Raw genomic sequence first — 13,822 nt, 5'->3', positions numbered from 1 at the left:
GCCTCGCCATCCAGTGAATCTCATTAAAACACTAAAGGGATTTAATGTTTTACGAGGTCACACTTGTGTTTACGTGTGTTTCAAGGTTTATTCGTTTGTACCTTGCTGGGTTTCTTTTTCTCGCCGATGCTCTCGGCCTCTTCATGCTCTTTGGCCCCCTGAGTCAGGTTGGTGTAGTTGACCAGGCGGCTGAGGAGAGAGGACACCTTCGGCCGAGTGTCCATCTCCTCCTGTGGGTAGAGGACGAACAAAAAGAGGAGACAATGAAGTATGGTGGAGCGAGAAAGAGATTAAAACAGATGGAGTAAAGATGGGGCAAATTTAAAAAAAGGAGGAAAGGCATAAATTACTGTGAGGCAGAGATGAAGTAAAGATAGGAGAACAAGTGAAAGAAAGATAAAATGACAACCGGAGAAAGGCAACAGACAGAATGAAAGAAGAGGAGGCAAAGAGGCATACTGAACCGGTAGATAAAGAAGTGGGAGAGAGAAGAAGGAACTCTGTAAGCTATAAAACCTGAAATTATCTACACCCACCAGCCACATGCTGGTTATTCTGGGCTCCAGTTAGCAGACATTCATCAAATAAACAGTCACCATCCTTTTCTATTCTTAGCCCTGTGCTGTATAATAAAACCATAAGAGTGAATACATTATAAGAAAGCAGCAAATACAGCCACTAGAAAGAGTGGCTGAAATGTTTTGTACCTCAAACAAGGCCAGGTTTTTGTCGTAGAAGTCGTCATCGTCCACCTGATGATTGCTGTTGATGTACACACTGGAGGTTTTCGAATTTCCCTCACCTAGCCAATAAAAGAAAGACAGAGAGAGAAATAATAAACAAAGGGAAAGAAAAGGAAAGGATGATGCAGCACGAATATGACTGAGCACAAAGGAAGCCTTTTTTTTTTTTTTTTTTTTTTAAATTCGCTGTCATCATGGCTCGGTGGTGTCGACTTTCAGCTGTTTCCCTCACAGACACAGTTTGATGCAGCGACCCCGTGTCGCTGGCTCGGTTCCTCCCGCCGGTGCAGACCGCTGCATCGGCAGCACCTGAGTCAGCAGCATCACTTCCCCCTCCCTGCTACGCCACACTCACGCTAACAGCAGCCAAGGGTCACACGCTTCACAGAAGGGCACTCAGAAGAAAACCAGAGACTGAGGGATGAGACAAGTTTTCCCTTCTTGTGTAACATTCCAATAGCAAAATAAATAATAACGGTGTGGATTCCCCTTAAATACATGTAAAGTTACCCCAAACTGAAATAATAACAATAAATAAATAACAAATCTTCCTATATTTACTTCATTTTCCTGTAAACACAGCAAACTTCCACCTCTTCACACCTGTAAAAACTGTGGTGCGGCCGGGGGGGGGGGGGGGGGGGGGGGGGGGGGGGCATGATTCATTTTTAGTGTTTACTCTATGAATGAGTTCACACTAGCTGGTGAATCTAAAACTGCCTCAGCAGCTTTCACTGTCTATTTTAGAACATCGGCTGGTTACGTGCCAAAGAAAAAAACGAATCAACGATCCCTGGGAGGAAATAAAGAAAAAAAAAAAGCCAGCATTTGTGTGGTGGGTGGTAACTTCCCATCCTGTTCGCAGTGCTACATTTGGCCAAAGATACCGAGTGTGATACTGACTCAACACAGGCAAAACCTCACTCCTAACAATCAACAGCTGAAGCACGATGGCATGCTGGGAGATTTTAACTAACGAGCTAATCAGGTAGCTCGCTCATTTGTTCATAAAACATGTTAACTGGCAGGTCATCTAATGCGTGCTCCTGATTTTCATGATGCTGCTCTTTACACACAGAAACTGAACCATGTCAGATGAACACAGATAAACGTGAATGCGCCACATCTCAACAAGCTCACACTCGCCCGGATAGATTTGAAAATGGCGTTGTCGTCTCCGCGTCCACACTAGCGTTTTCAGTCGTTTTCACAGAGTTGTGCGTCCACATTGAAACGGACGAAAACGCTTACGGTCCAGTACTGTGCATGCGTGAAACGCAAGAAGATTCCACCTGCCTCATTTCTGTCTGCTGTTTCTTTACTTTCCGGCTCTCTGAAACGTCGCAGCAAAATGTCGAGGAAAAGCACCGAGTTTTTAAATGGACTAACAATGAGGTGGAGTTGTTGCTGTGAGTAACACAAAAGTACAAAGTTGCAAAAGCGAGTGAGAATTAAAGAATTTGAAGAAAAGCTATCTGAAGCGTGTACAGACTGATATTAATCTTTAATAGGGCTGTCAAAATTGAGCGCAAACAAAACAACTGCTGTATAATGCCCTCCGCTATCTTAGTTTAATTGGTCACATGACTGCATCACATGACTAACATGCGTCATCGTTTTCGAAAGTCTCAGTTTTCGCTGTCCACTCTGCGGCGCATAAGCACCCTCTTCAAATGTATGCGTTTTCGACAGCGTTTTCAAAACGCTGCGTTCTCCTTTGGGGAAAACGGCGTCTCAGTGTGGATGGGAGGCCAAAACGATGTGTTTTCATACAAAACGCATCAGTGTGGATGTAGCCTCAGTATGTTTAGCACTTAACCTGTTAATCAGGACTGTCGAGATTCACACTTTCTATCTGCTCAGGCTGTTGTGGAGAAATCATCTGAACTTTCAGTTTTCACAAGGGGGGGGGGGGCGTTTAGATTTGCATTCTTTGGCTCGACTACATGAGCTCTGCATAATCAAGATTTCAGTTATAATCTTGAACACACTTCTTTAAGCCAACATTATTGGGATTCTGATTGGTTGGCCCTCACAAACAGGTTTGAACAGCAGGTTTACACAGTAAACTGTGACATCATACAAAGCCAAACTGAAACCAGCATCTAGGGCAGTCTGAAGTCTGAGCTTTTGGCTCACAGGGACCAATTAGGACATATTTAACATAGCGATCCACCATCAAGACAGGATACCTACTCACACTGTGTGCCTTCTTAAAAAAATAAACTCTTTTTAAATGTGGAAAATCATTTGACTGACAGTCAGCATCAGAGCTGAGAGCATCGGGGAAACTACCTGCTTCCATGTGGTTAGTTTTGTTGTTGCGTCATTTGTGAGACCAGCCTTGGTGTGCACAGCTTACAGATGATGCTGCTCTTTTTAAAAAAGTTCAGTGATTCAGACAACAACATGTGACTCAGGTCAGACACTTCTCAACCGAACAGCCAACTCGGCTTACAAATACAGTCCCAAGTTTGTTTTTCCTCAAATATGAAAGTATACATTTCTGTTTCCCCACAAACAGGCTTTATTTGGGTGTGCTGCCAGGTATTTAAACTGCAACCCAAGAAATTGCGTGAGTCATTTAAGATTCTTTTATTTTGAAAGCTTGCTCAGCACTAACCAGTCAGACCCTGCTCTGCCCGTGTCAGCAGGATGTCATTTAGCTGAGTCTCTCAGCAGCAAGTTAATGTTTATGTGCCGTTATGCCAAAATCACTGATGCAGCAGAGCAAAATGAGAACTACTGTCGCAGCCTGCTGTTCCGCCCACGGAGATGCATCTGAACACCAATCCACTATTTATTGTCACCAAGTATGTTACTATTGCAAATAAAATAAACGCTGCAGTTTGACAGTATATTGGTGGATATCCATCGAGTTCTATACGCTCCTATCTACACCAGTACTGATCTGAAAACCTCCTCTTAGCCAAACTAAAAGCTGTCCAGAGACACATGTGAGCTCTTACTGCTGTCCTCTCTGTGCTCAGCTGTTCAACTTCATTCTATAATCCACACCCAGTTCAGCACAGGGGAACACAGCTGTGTGTGTGGCCCCAAGAGGACAGGTCCTCTGCCCACACCTGAGTATGATACTGTGTGTGTGTGTGTGTGTGTGTGTGTGTGTGTGTGTGTGTGTGTGTGTGTGTGTGTGTGTGTGAGAGAGAGAGAACGTACAGTCAGTGGAGCAGAAAGTTACTGGAGCCAGATGTAGCAGTGTGTGGACTATATGCATGCTTCAGTAGGGAACTTTATCGGTGTCAACATTAATGGATCACAGAGTCTATGACCTTTCTGAAAATAACTCTCCACACCTCCTGTCTTTCAGGGCTTTGGCTCATTTACTTCTACAACAGCATTTTTCTTCCTCTAACACGCTTGCTCTGCTATTTCTGCACAGACTCACAAACGGCCACCGCAGCATCACTAAAGCTTGACCGAAACTCAAGTCGGGTTAACTGGCTTAATATCTATTTATGGAAGCTTATTAAAGAGCGTGGGCCATGCTTACTACTATGAAAGAGCTTTACCGGATCATCTCTGCACGGTTATAACCCCTTTTGACACCTGCACAGTCACATCAGTAAAATGGAAGCTGTTTACCATTATCCTCTATTCTTCTGGATTCTTCTGAAAATACACATATCTGTGCATGTGAAGGGGTTTGTGATTAAGGAAAGAAGTGAATCAGTTCAGAACTGATGTGGCTGTATATTTTTTTGTATATTTTTATATATTTTATTTATTGACTCTATTTAATTTGTAAAATATGTGTACACACACACACACACACACACACACACACACACGTAGAAAAACATTTAGTATACACATCCAGATTTCCCCCCCCCCCCCCCATATACTATTATATATTGTACATATATTTATTAGTTTCAGATTTAGCCATTCGTTTATTTTGCCTGTTTACGTTGTTGTATTTCGCACAACTCTGTTGCTTGTGAAGCTCGCACACAAGAATTTCACTCGCATGTGCTGTACCAATGTACCTGCACATGTGATGTGACAATAAAAGTGATTTGATTTGATTTGGCAGTAAAGGAAGTGGAACATGCGCTACAATCACAACAGAATGAAATCCTCTTATTGTTCTCAGTTTCTGCTAACCGCAATGATGGTGAAGTTCAACTGTTGCTCAATTGGCTGACTAGCCCTGAGGGGAGCACTCTGGCCTCAAGTTCTCACTTAGAAAAACAAATGGAGAGCTTAACAGCCCAGAGAGCCATAAAACCTATTTAAAAATGCATTTTTCAACTTGAGACATGCATGAGCACATCTCAAGAATCTAAAAATAGCATTTCCCTTTTTATTTCCTAGAAAATGAACAGTCTGGGCAAAAAAAAGCTGTAGAAGACCTTTCTTTGTGTCCGGTGAAAACCAGTCTCACTAGTTCATGTGTGGGAATTTGTTGCATAGGAATTCAGCATTAGTTTTAACATGAGCCATCATAACTAATGTTCCCCTCATGAACCCACGCCCAGCGGGTGCCCTGCTCTTCCTGTTCAAACCAAACTAGCAATTCTGAATTTATTTATTTATTTATTTATTTTATTTTATTTATTTATTTATTTTTGGCCTGTCCCGTTTGGCTCTTTTGCCCTCAGAATTGTTGTCTAAAGGCAAAGAAAGATGCCCAACGGATTTACTTTACCAAACTGACCATCCCAGCCTTGCCGTAATGGTCCATTTGATTCACCTTTTATTGTTTATTTTATTTTCACTTACTGAATACGGGACAGACTTGACTGGGGGAAAGAAGGGGAGAAAGAAAGAGGGAAAGAGAAACAGCTGAGAAGAGGGACGGGGGAGAAGGGCAAAAGACAAAAACCAACAGAACGGGCAGAGAAAAAAAAAATGCATATATCAATCACCTGGATCACCTGCTGAGAAAGAAAAAAGAAAGCAAGCAGAAGAGAACAAGAGTAATAGAATAAACAATTCTGAATTTAGAAAAAGCGACAAAGCAAAGAATAAATTTTAAAAAGGCAAAAGAAAAACAAACAAACAAAAAACCCATACACAAACATACAGTACAAAGGAAGTACATGCTGAAGATCACCCTCTACAAATGCCTTCATGACTTAATTAACATGCTACAGCATGGTTCAGAACAACGGCGATGAATGAGTCTTCATCCTCACCTTAATGTGCCCACTGATCCCTGTCAGGAACATTAATTACAATCTCAACAATGTAACAGCTGATATATCAGTATTGCTTTTTAAATGGCAGATAAATGAAGAGAGATGAGAGAAACACCATTCAACACATTATGACTGTAGTTTTGGTTGTGCACCAGAGGGGGCACTCGTCCTCTAGGCAACTCGTGTTTGGAACGCTACAAACAACAACCCAGCTGATCCAAGTGGTGTCGAGCAGAGCTGCGAGTCGTAATATCTCAGTAAGGACTCATAAATGACTACACATAACAAATGTGAGGGAACTCTGTTTATGTTGTGTGTCTAAAAGGGAAAAAACAAAAGCAAAACAGAAAATATCAGCTGATATCAGTTTTTTTTTTTAAATCAATAGATATCAATATCAAATTGGATATCAATCAATATAAAAATCTGGACTAAAAGCCCAACTAGTGCTTATAAAACTGTAAAGGCCTGAGAATGACAACTAAAAAAAGATCCAAGAATAACAACATAGTAGATGCTTGAACCTGGAAAAAAAAAAAGCATCTAGCAAGCAGACACAGAAGCACCATTATCAGCTCCCTTTCTAATATTGCATAGTCTTTATCTCACATTACTATGTTCCCTGAGATGTCTGCTGCTGCTGTCTGGAGGTATAAAAACAAAAACAAAGTGAACTGAACTAACGTGAACTGCATGAACTTGAACACAACTTAACTGACTTTACAGAGAATGTGTGGATATATGGATATTAGGGGTGCAACGATACACAAAATTCACGGTTCGGTACGGTACTTTGGTGTCACGGTTCGATATTTTTTCGATACAAAAAAAATGTTCATGCATTTTTAATTTGTCATTTATTAAAATTATAAATATATATTTGAACTCAAAAGTACAGTTTTTAAATTTAACCCTAACCCTTGTGCGCGTTTTTTATTTTGACAGCGAATGCGCACCTGCGGACCACTTATGTGCAGCCCTGGTTATTTAGCTCATCATATTGCAGCCACAGAAATTATTTTGTCCATGAAACCATAAAGCTGCACTTTCTTTTTGCCTTATAGTCTGATTTGTCATAACTTCTCCGTTTTGTGGTAAGCTTTTCTTTGGCTGTCACTTCTTCACCCTGACCTGTCTTATTTGGCTCAGCAGAACTAAAATATATATCCTGCTGCTTTTACACACGCACTCACATAAGCTCAGCGATTCTCTGCGCGATCAACCTCTCACATGTTTAAGCTGCGGGAGATTTCACTTGTCATGTTTGCATAGTAAGCTAACGATTAATAAGACGATGTCAGAGGAATTGGTGCACAAATTATCATCACTCACAGATCAGTGCTGTCGCTCTCTATACACAGTTCGCACGATTGCAAAGTGAAAGCAAAAAAACAAGCGCAAATTCAAACGCGATTTCAATATGTCACATATTGACAGTGGCTCACCGATGCCAATGACATAATTACCCAGCTACATTTCTGAAAGAATGCAAAAGCATTGACATATATTTTTCCTTCCTACGATAGCCGGACGGGCAGGGAAGAGATAGATTTTGGTAGCCCGACTGAAAAAAATCGCTAGCCCCGGGACGTCGGGCTAGCGATATTGCAAGCCCTGTATCTGATTGAGGAATCACTCATCTTTGGAAAAGAGAGTTTATTACAGAGAAATGGCTCTTTCCAAAATAAAAGCTATACTATCCGCTTCTTCTGGGCTATATTCTCAGCAGCATAAGGAGAATCATGTGCTAACAGCTGTCTAAATGACTCGGCTAAAGTTAGTAGCATGCTTGTTGTTTTTGTCTTTGCACTAGGATGATGTCGGCGTAAATGTGCAGTCATATTCGTTGTGTTCCCACTAGTGCTTTCAGGTTAATCTCGTTGAAATGACCTTAACGCCACAACACGGCAAATCTCCGTTAACGAGCTACCGCCGATCGCCCCGTGCATGGGGCTAGACGGCCAACACGTTAACGAGCTAACTGCGCTAACACACTAGTTCCCACCCATGTAATTGAGCATTGCATGGCACATCCAACATACTGTTTTACTTTAGTCCATGACTCGCTTACCTTCAGGGTCATACGTCACATGAAAACCAAAATAATTCCAAACGCCAGATCTGAATGTTGCAAGGAGAGCTTAACTTCTGTCTTGCTAGCTTGCCCTGCGCTCTTCCTTCTGACTATGCTGTCTGTGTTGAGCGCTCAGTGGATCTGCGCTCGACAGTGCAGCCTAGGCGGAGTAGTCGAACGCAGATTCACTGAGCGCTCAACACAGACAGCATCGTCAGAAGGAAAGTTGATAAAATAAATTACAAATGTTGTATTGTTCGATACATATGCGTACCGAACCGAAAGCACTGTATCGAACGGTTCAATATCGATACGAATATCGTTGCACCCCTAATGGATATATATAAATAACTAAAACAAACTGAACTGGGGCTCAAGTAAGACAGGAAAAGGACTGGCATTAGAGACTAGACAGTAAAATTCAGAAAAAAAAGAAAAAAAGCAGACTAGTCATAAGTCTCAAAGACTCATCAATATCTTTTATCGATGCCTGGATGTTTTTCTGACACTTGGACATTGCAAAGTCAATGACGCAGACATCATGCCACATAGGAAGTGACATGTCAAAGCTTTTTTCTGTTCTCTTGCCACACCGTTTTCAGACACCGAGCTGAAAAGTTAGGTAGGTCAAATTTTTTCCACAAAAAAAAAAAAAATCAATCAATTAATCAATCAAACCTTATCAGAATCAATTTTAAAAACCAGTCATCATGTAGCAAAAGCCAGGAAACAACACACCGACTTAAGCAACATAAGCCTGATCCCAGCCCCCCTTTTCCGATGGTTAAATCATGGTCACTGCACAGGCCTGTCACACATAATGCAGCCAATGAAGAAACTTCAAAGAGGACGTGACAGCTGTCATGTCTCAAGTATAAAGAATAAACACCATCAGTTAAAAAGAAATGTCTTTGTGTTAGGTGTGTGTATCCTCACCTTGGTCTATGCTGCTGTGATCCGGGGTGTCAGCCCCTCCTCCTGCAGAAGTCGTCGTCACACCTCCAGAAACTTCGCTTAGTGGGTCACTTCGGTTGGCGCTGTCTGACTCAAAGCGCACACGGGAACCGGAGCGCAGGCTGATGTCAGGTGACAGGTCTGACCCCCCTGGGAGGTCCTCCGCCTTAGTGGGCGTCACGGTGAAGCGCACCGATGCCATTATAGCTCACTTGAAAGAGACAGGGGTGGAGGGGCACTATGTGGGAGAAGAGGGAAGGGGAAGGAGGAGTCACGGACTGGCCAGCAGGGCTGAGCTGAACTAGGCTAGGCTATTTTGCAGTTGATGCTGAGGTAATGGCGTCCTCTACAATTTGCCCTTTTGACGCTGAAATTCTCCATTTAAGCAAACTAGACTTCTTCCACACGGCATGTGAAAGAAAAGGTACAACAAATAAATGTTTCCAGTGACACAAGCACAAAATGATCAAATCCCTGGCTATAAATTTGGGAATGTGTAGAATAAAAACTGAGACATGATATGACACAAACAGCTGAGGCTGTCTTTTATTATCAAGCTAAATCTTTAAACTGCCCTCAGTGCGTTCTCTCTTCTACCTGCACTTTGTTTCAATTCCTATGGCTCAGCAGTCAAGTGCATTAAACTTGTCTTTCTCTGCTATTTCTCAAGTAAACATAAGTAAAACTTGTCTGTCAAGCAACCTTAGAGGTAAAGATGTCTTTATAATGATATCACACATTAGAGGTCAGAGCCAGGGCAAAGGAAGGGAAGAAAGTGGTGCAGTGAGGGGTACAGACAGACAGGAAAAACATAAAGCAGAATTAAATTTAAAAGAAACAAACAAACTGAAAGAAATCTGAAAAAAAAAAACAAGATAATAACAGCAGCTAAAATACTAAATGCATCCATAAACCAACGAGGGAGAGCTGGATGTGTCCATCTTTCATATACAGTGTGTGTTAACACCAAGCACTTCTTCTGTTGTACCATAAAATGCATCTATGCACCAGTCATGGTGCTTCTTAACTCAACATAAAAAACCCACACATTTCAACCCAATTCCTTTTCTCTACATGCCAATGAAACAACTCTATGAAAACGACTGTTCATCACAAGTATCATCTTCTCAGAGCAGCATGACTGCTCTCTAAGTAAAGGAGGTGTGAAACAGTAAGCACTGTGAACATCACTGTTGTCCAGCGCCTTCAGTGGTTAGTGAACTAGATATCCAGTGTGCTAACTAACCTGAGGGAAAGAAGTGACCCAGCACAGGTGGACATTGTGTATCTGAATTGTTGTTTTAGCTTGAATCATAATTTAATTATTAAAAGAGAGCGGTTCCAACCGGTTGTGCCAGTAGCTCCTGGCTGTTTTTTCTCACTCTGCATTCACAGACGTGGCCTCTCTTTCCTGTTTTATAACGCTACCCGTCTAACAGTCTTTGTCAGTCTGCATTCAGAAGTGGACGAGATGGGTGGAGAGGGGGTAAGGAGGGGGGTTTCTCAAAGATAAAGAAAGCTGCAGCGTGAAAAGCATCTGCTCTGAGGCGGGCGTGAGGTTATTTTCGTGAGCCTCCTCCAGCCATATTTGAGCTACACCTAAATTAGTTTCCATTATAACTCACCAGCATGTGTTTCTAATAAGAAAGCTAGATTTGGGGTGGGGGCAGACAACGTACAGCGAGGTGATAGAATGAGCTGGCAGAACATGTCAGAGCCTCAGCGCAGATATTACTACCTCAATCTTCAGTCTGACATTCACTGATAGACAACTGAGCCTTGCCTCCTACTAGAGATCAACACGCCCGTCTAAATCTAACCCAACTTTAAGTTCACGCTGATGTGTAGCGATGCCAACATACAGAGAGCAATGTAGAAACAATTCAGTGACCATGCTGTGGTCAACGAGCAAGCAGTGGCCTTTAAAACTGCCACTGAGGGCTGATTCCAAAATGACCCAGTCCATGTGAGCTGTATGTCTCCAGGCTTATCAGATGCTTCTATCAGTGTCAGTGTGTTTTTCTCACAGTTGTGCGTAACTAAATGACGCCATCAAACTCATGGCAGCAGAGCTTTCGCATGCCATGAGTCACATGCAGGATTTTATCAAATTCTGTTACTTGTCTTTAGAGTTTTGAAGATTCTCCAAACCTGTGGAGGCTTAAATTTTTCCACAATTAATCATAAAAGAATCAATAAAGAACGAGACAGAAGAACTGATAAATGCTTGGATATCCACCCAAATATATCCATCCCTGCTGAGAATGCCTCAATCCACAGATGCACAGTTTACTACACTTCTGATATAACACAGATACTTTGGCTTCAAATATGTGATGATACTGATCCACCACTGTGGTAAAATAAATCATCTGTAACCCTCACTGTTGCATGTTCAATGATCTTGTAAGTGAAATAACAGCTTCCCGACATGTGACAAGACCAACTATATGATACTGACCACCACCATGGAATCCCTGGGAAATAGCATCACTATTCCCAGAAGAACACTTGAACCTCAGGGCGCAGATAGTACGAGTGTCCAAAGTAGCTAGACTGGGAAGCCCTGGGCTGACCTATCCAGTTGATGACCACCTTTATGTGACTGCCAATGTTGGCTTCATAGACAGTAGAAAAGAATGACGTAGTGATCATGATGTCATGAGCTTGTTTCTGAAGTCTTGTTCTGAAACCTCCAGATTGATGTTTTCACCGACAACAGCTTGGTTTAAAAAACAAAGAAACAAAACAAAACAAAACAAAAAACCCCAGCAATGTGAAGAGGACGAGGAAGGAGAAAGAGCAGGTCATCCACTAGTTGGAAGGTACTAATCATGTGTCTCTTTTGGCCCGTCTTCATCCCAAGAGTCTTTCCTCCCCACTATCACTAAGTACTTGTTCATACAGAGTCATCTAGTTTAGGAGTTTTCTCTGTATTATTGTAGGGTTATCTCTAGGGCTGCACAATTAATCGTTAGAAAATCGCGATCTCTATTCATACTTATGTGCGATCTCATTTCCAAATGACAACGATTTAAAAAAAAAAAAGAATAAGAAAAAAAAAGACGACGATTGTACCGCATTTTGATCCAGGACGTAATCTGCATGAAAACAAGCGCTCACTCTTCCTGCTCAACAAATGACAAGGGCGGAGCCTTATACCACGTGATACAGAAGCTGGCTGCTAAAATTAGCAGGGAAAAAACAACGGAGAGCACCTCAGGGATGACGAGAAAGTGACAGGAGAAAATCCGTCCCGGTCAACCACCCAAACATCAATAACGGGAACCTTATACAGCGCTTCCCCATACCCATCGACCTCCCGCAGGCACAAAGAAATTACGGAGGCTATCACTTATCACCTGACCAAAGATATGGCTCCCATCAACACTGTGCAAAACGAGGGATTTAGGAAAATGATCAACGCCCTAGACAAACGCTACACAGTGCCGTCCCGCAACTATTTTTCTATTGTTGCACTACCTGCTCTGTACACGCAGTGTGAGCAACGGTGGAGACGGAATTTCAAGCAGTACAACATTTTGCGGCAACGACAAAACGTGAGACATTTGTTGTTTTTATGTTTATTTATTGTTTTTATGTTCAGTCTCAACTGTTACGAAGTTGATGTGCAGTTAATAAGTGCAATAAATATTTATACTGGAAAAGAAAATCGTGAGAGAATCGTGATCTCAATTCTAAGCAAATAAATCGTGATTCTCATTTTATGCAAAATCGTGCAGCCCTAGTTATCTCACAATATAAAGCACTTAGAGGTGAATTCTTGTGTTTTGGCTCTAGAACATTTATAAATAAACCTGAAAACCTAAAATCATTCCAACCTGTGGACATCAAACTTCCCATTACACCTGGATTTACTTATAATATTTTATCTATAATACACATAGCATTGCTTTAACCTTGGAATATTTAACACTGCACTTTTGGGTATATTAGTTTGACTGATTTTCACTTGTTTTACTGCATACAGTTTACAATATTTTCACTGAGCAGTGATTTATTTACAGTGACCCTTTACCCAAGCAGTGCCAGTAAAATTTTGGTGCCTCTTTGTTGGTCATTTTTTATTAATGCTGCCTTATCAACACTTACAAATGCCCAAGACAAACCCTCAGAGCTCAAACATTAGTCATTTGAAACGAATGCCTGGCTCTGGTTTCCTTTAAAGAATATGTTAAACACACACATTTACTCTTATGCGTGTCACTTAGATAACATTACAGCATATTCAGCCACCTTTTTTGTCCAAGCATAAGGATTGAGCACATTTTGTTCCTTTTTCGTGCTAACTCGGGGCCTATTTTTGTATTTTAAGCTGTTACCTTTGCATCAGGAGACAGTCATAATGCCTTGCTACCAATGTGGGCCAGTATTAATGATCATGGATTAGTTTGCCAAGCTCCCAGATCAATATCTGTGAGGCTACCTGACCTCCTAAACATATCTAACCGCCATGACTAAAGATTATTATTTTAGCTAAACTAGCAGTAACTAGCTTTAACCTCATCTAGTTCAAGATTTTCCCAGGTCTGAGATCAATTAAGTGAAAATACTGCCTTAATTTTACTATCGTTAAGGAACTTTACAGTCAAATTAGGGAGATTGGGTCCTCTTGCGCTTTTGGCAGGCAGCCTCCATCACGAGGGTAATGCGGCTGTAAGCAAATATGATCCAGAGACGAGGACATGGCCAAACACACCTTTACCAATTAAGAAAAGTCTTTAATTAACCAGTTTAGGGAAATCAAAGCTGGCTGGGATGCTCGCCTCTCTAACCACCGCCCATTGTAAGCCAATTAAGCTGGCCATAATAATTCTGGCTCGAACCGGTCACTGAACACCTGCAGACGACACGATATGGCCAGAGCC

At 41.7% G+C, this 13,822-nt stretch overlaps 1 protein-coding gene across 10 annotated transcripts in view; it reads right to left on the bottom strand.

Annotated features, from left to right (window-relative positions):
* Positions 1-13,822, bottom strand: part of slc12a6 (solute carrier family 12 member 6) — a 37,999-nt gene that overhangs the window by 23,548 nt on the left and 629 nt on the right. For 6 of the 10 annotated variants that reach the window (XM_076881637.1, XM_076881640.1, XM_004563524.6 and 3 more), the window contains exons 2-4: positions 8,916-9,652; positions 708-802; positions 102-230 (exon numbers count right to left, since the gene is read on the bottom strand). In XM_076881637.1, the coding sequence (XP_076737752.1) occupies positions 102-230; positions 708-802; positions 8,916-9,135 (444 nt within the window). In that variant the 5' untranslated portion in view covers positions 9,136-9,652. The remainder of the gene's footprint in view (positions 1-101; positions 231-707; positions 803-8,915; positions 9,653-13,822) is intronic. The other 4 variants (XM_012922539.5, XM_076881639.1, XM_012922538.5 and 1 more) reach the window with 2 other exon arrangements.

This window comes from Maylandia zebra, linkage group LG3 (genome assembly GCF_041146795.1).
Source record: "Maylandia zebra isolate NMK-2024a linkage group LG3, Mzebra_GT3a, whole genome shotgun sequence".
In the NCBI taxonomy this organism is placed as follows: Eukaryota; Metazoa; Chordata; class Actinopteri; order Cichliformes; family Cichlidae; genus Maylandia; species Maylandia zebra.
This window is presented reverse-complemented; position numbering and strand designations above follow the sequence as displayed.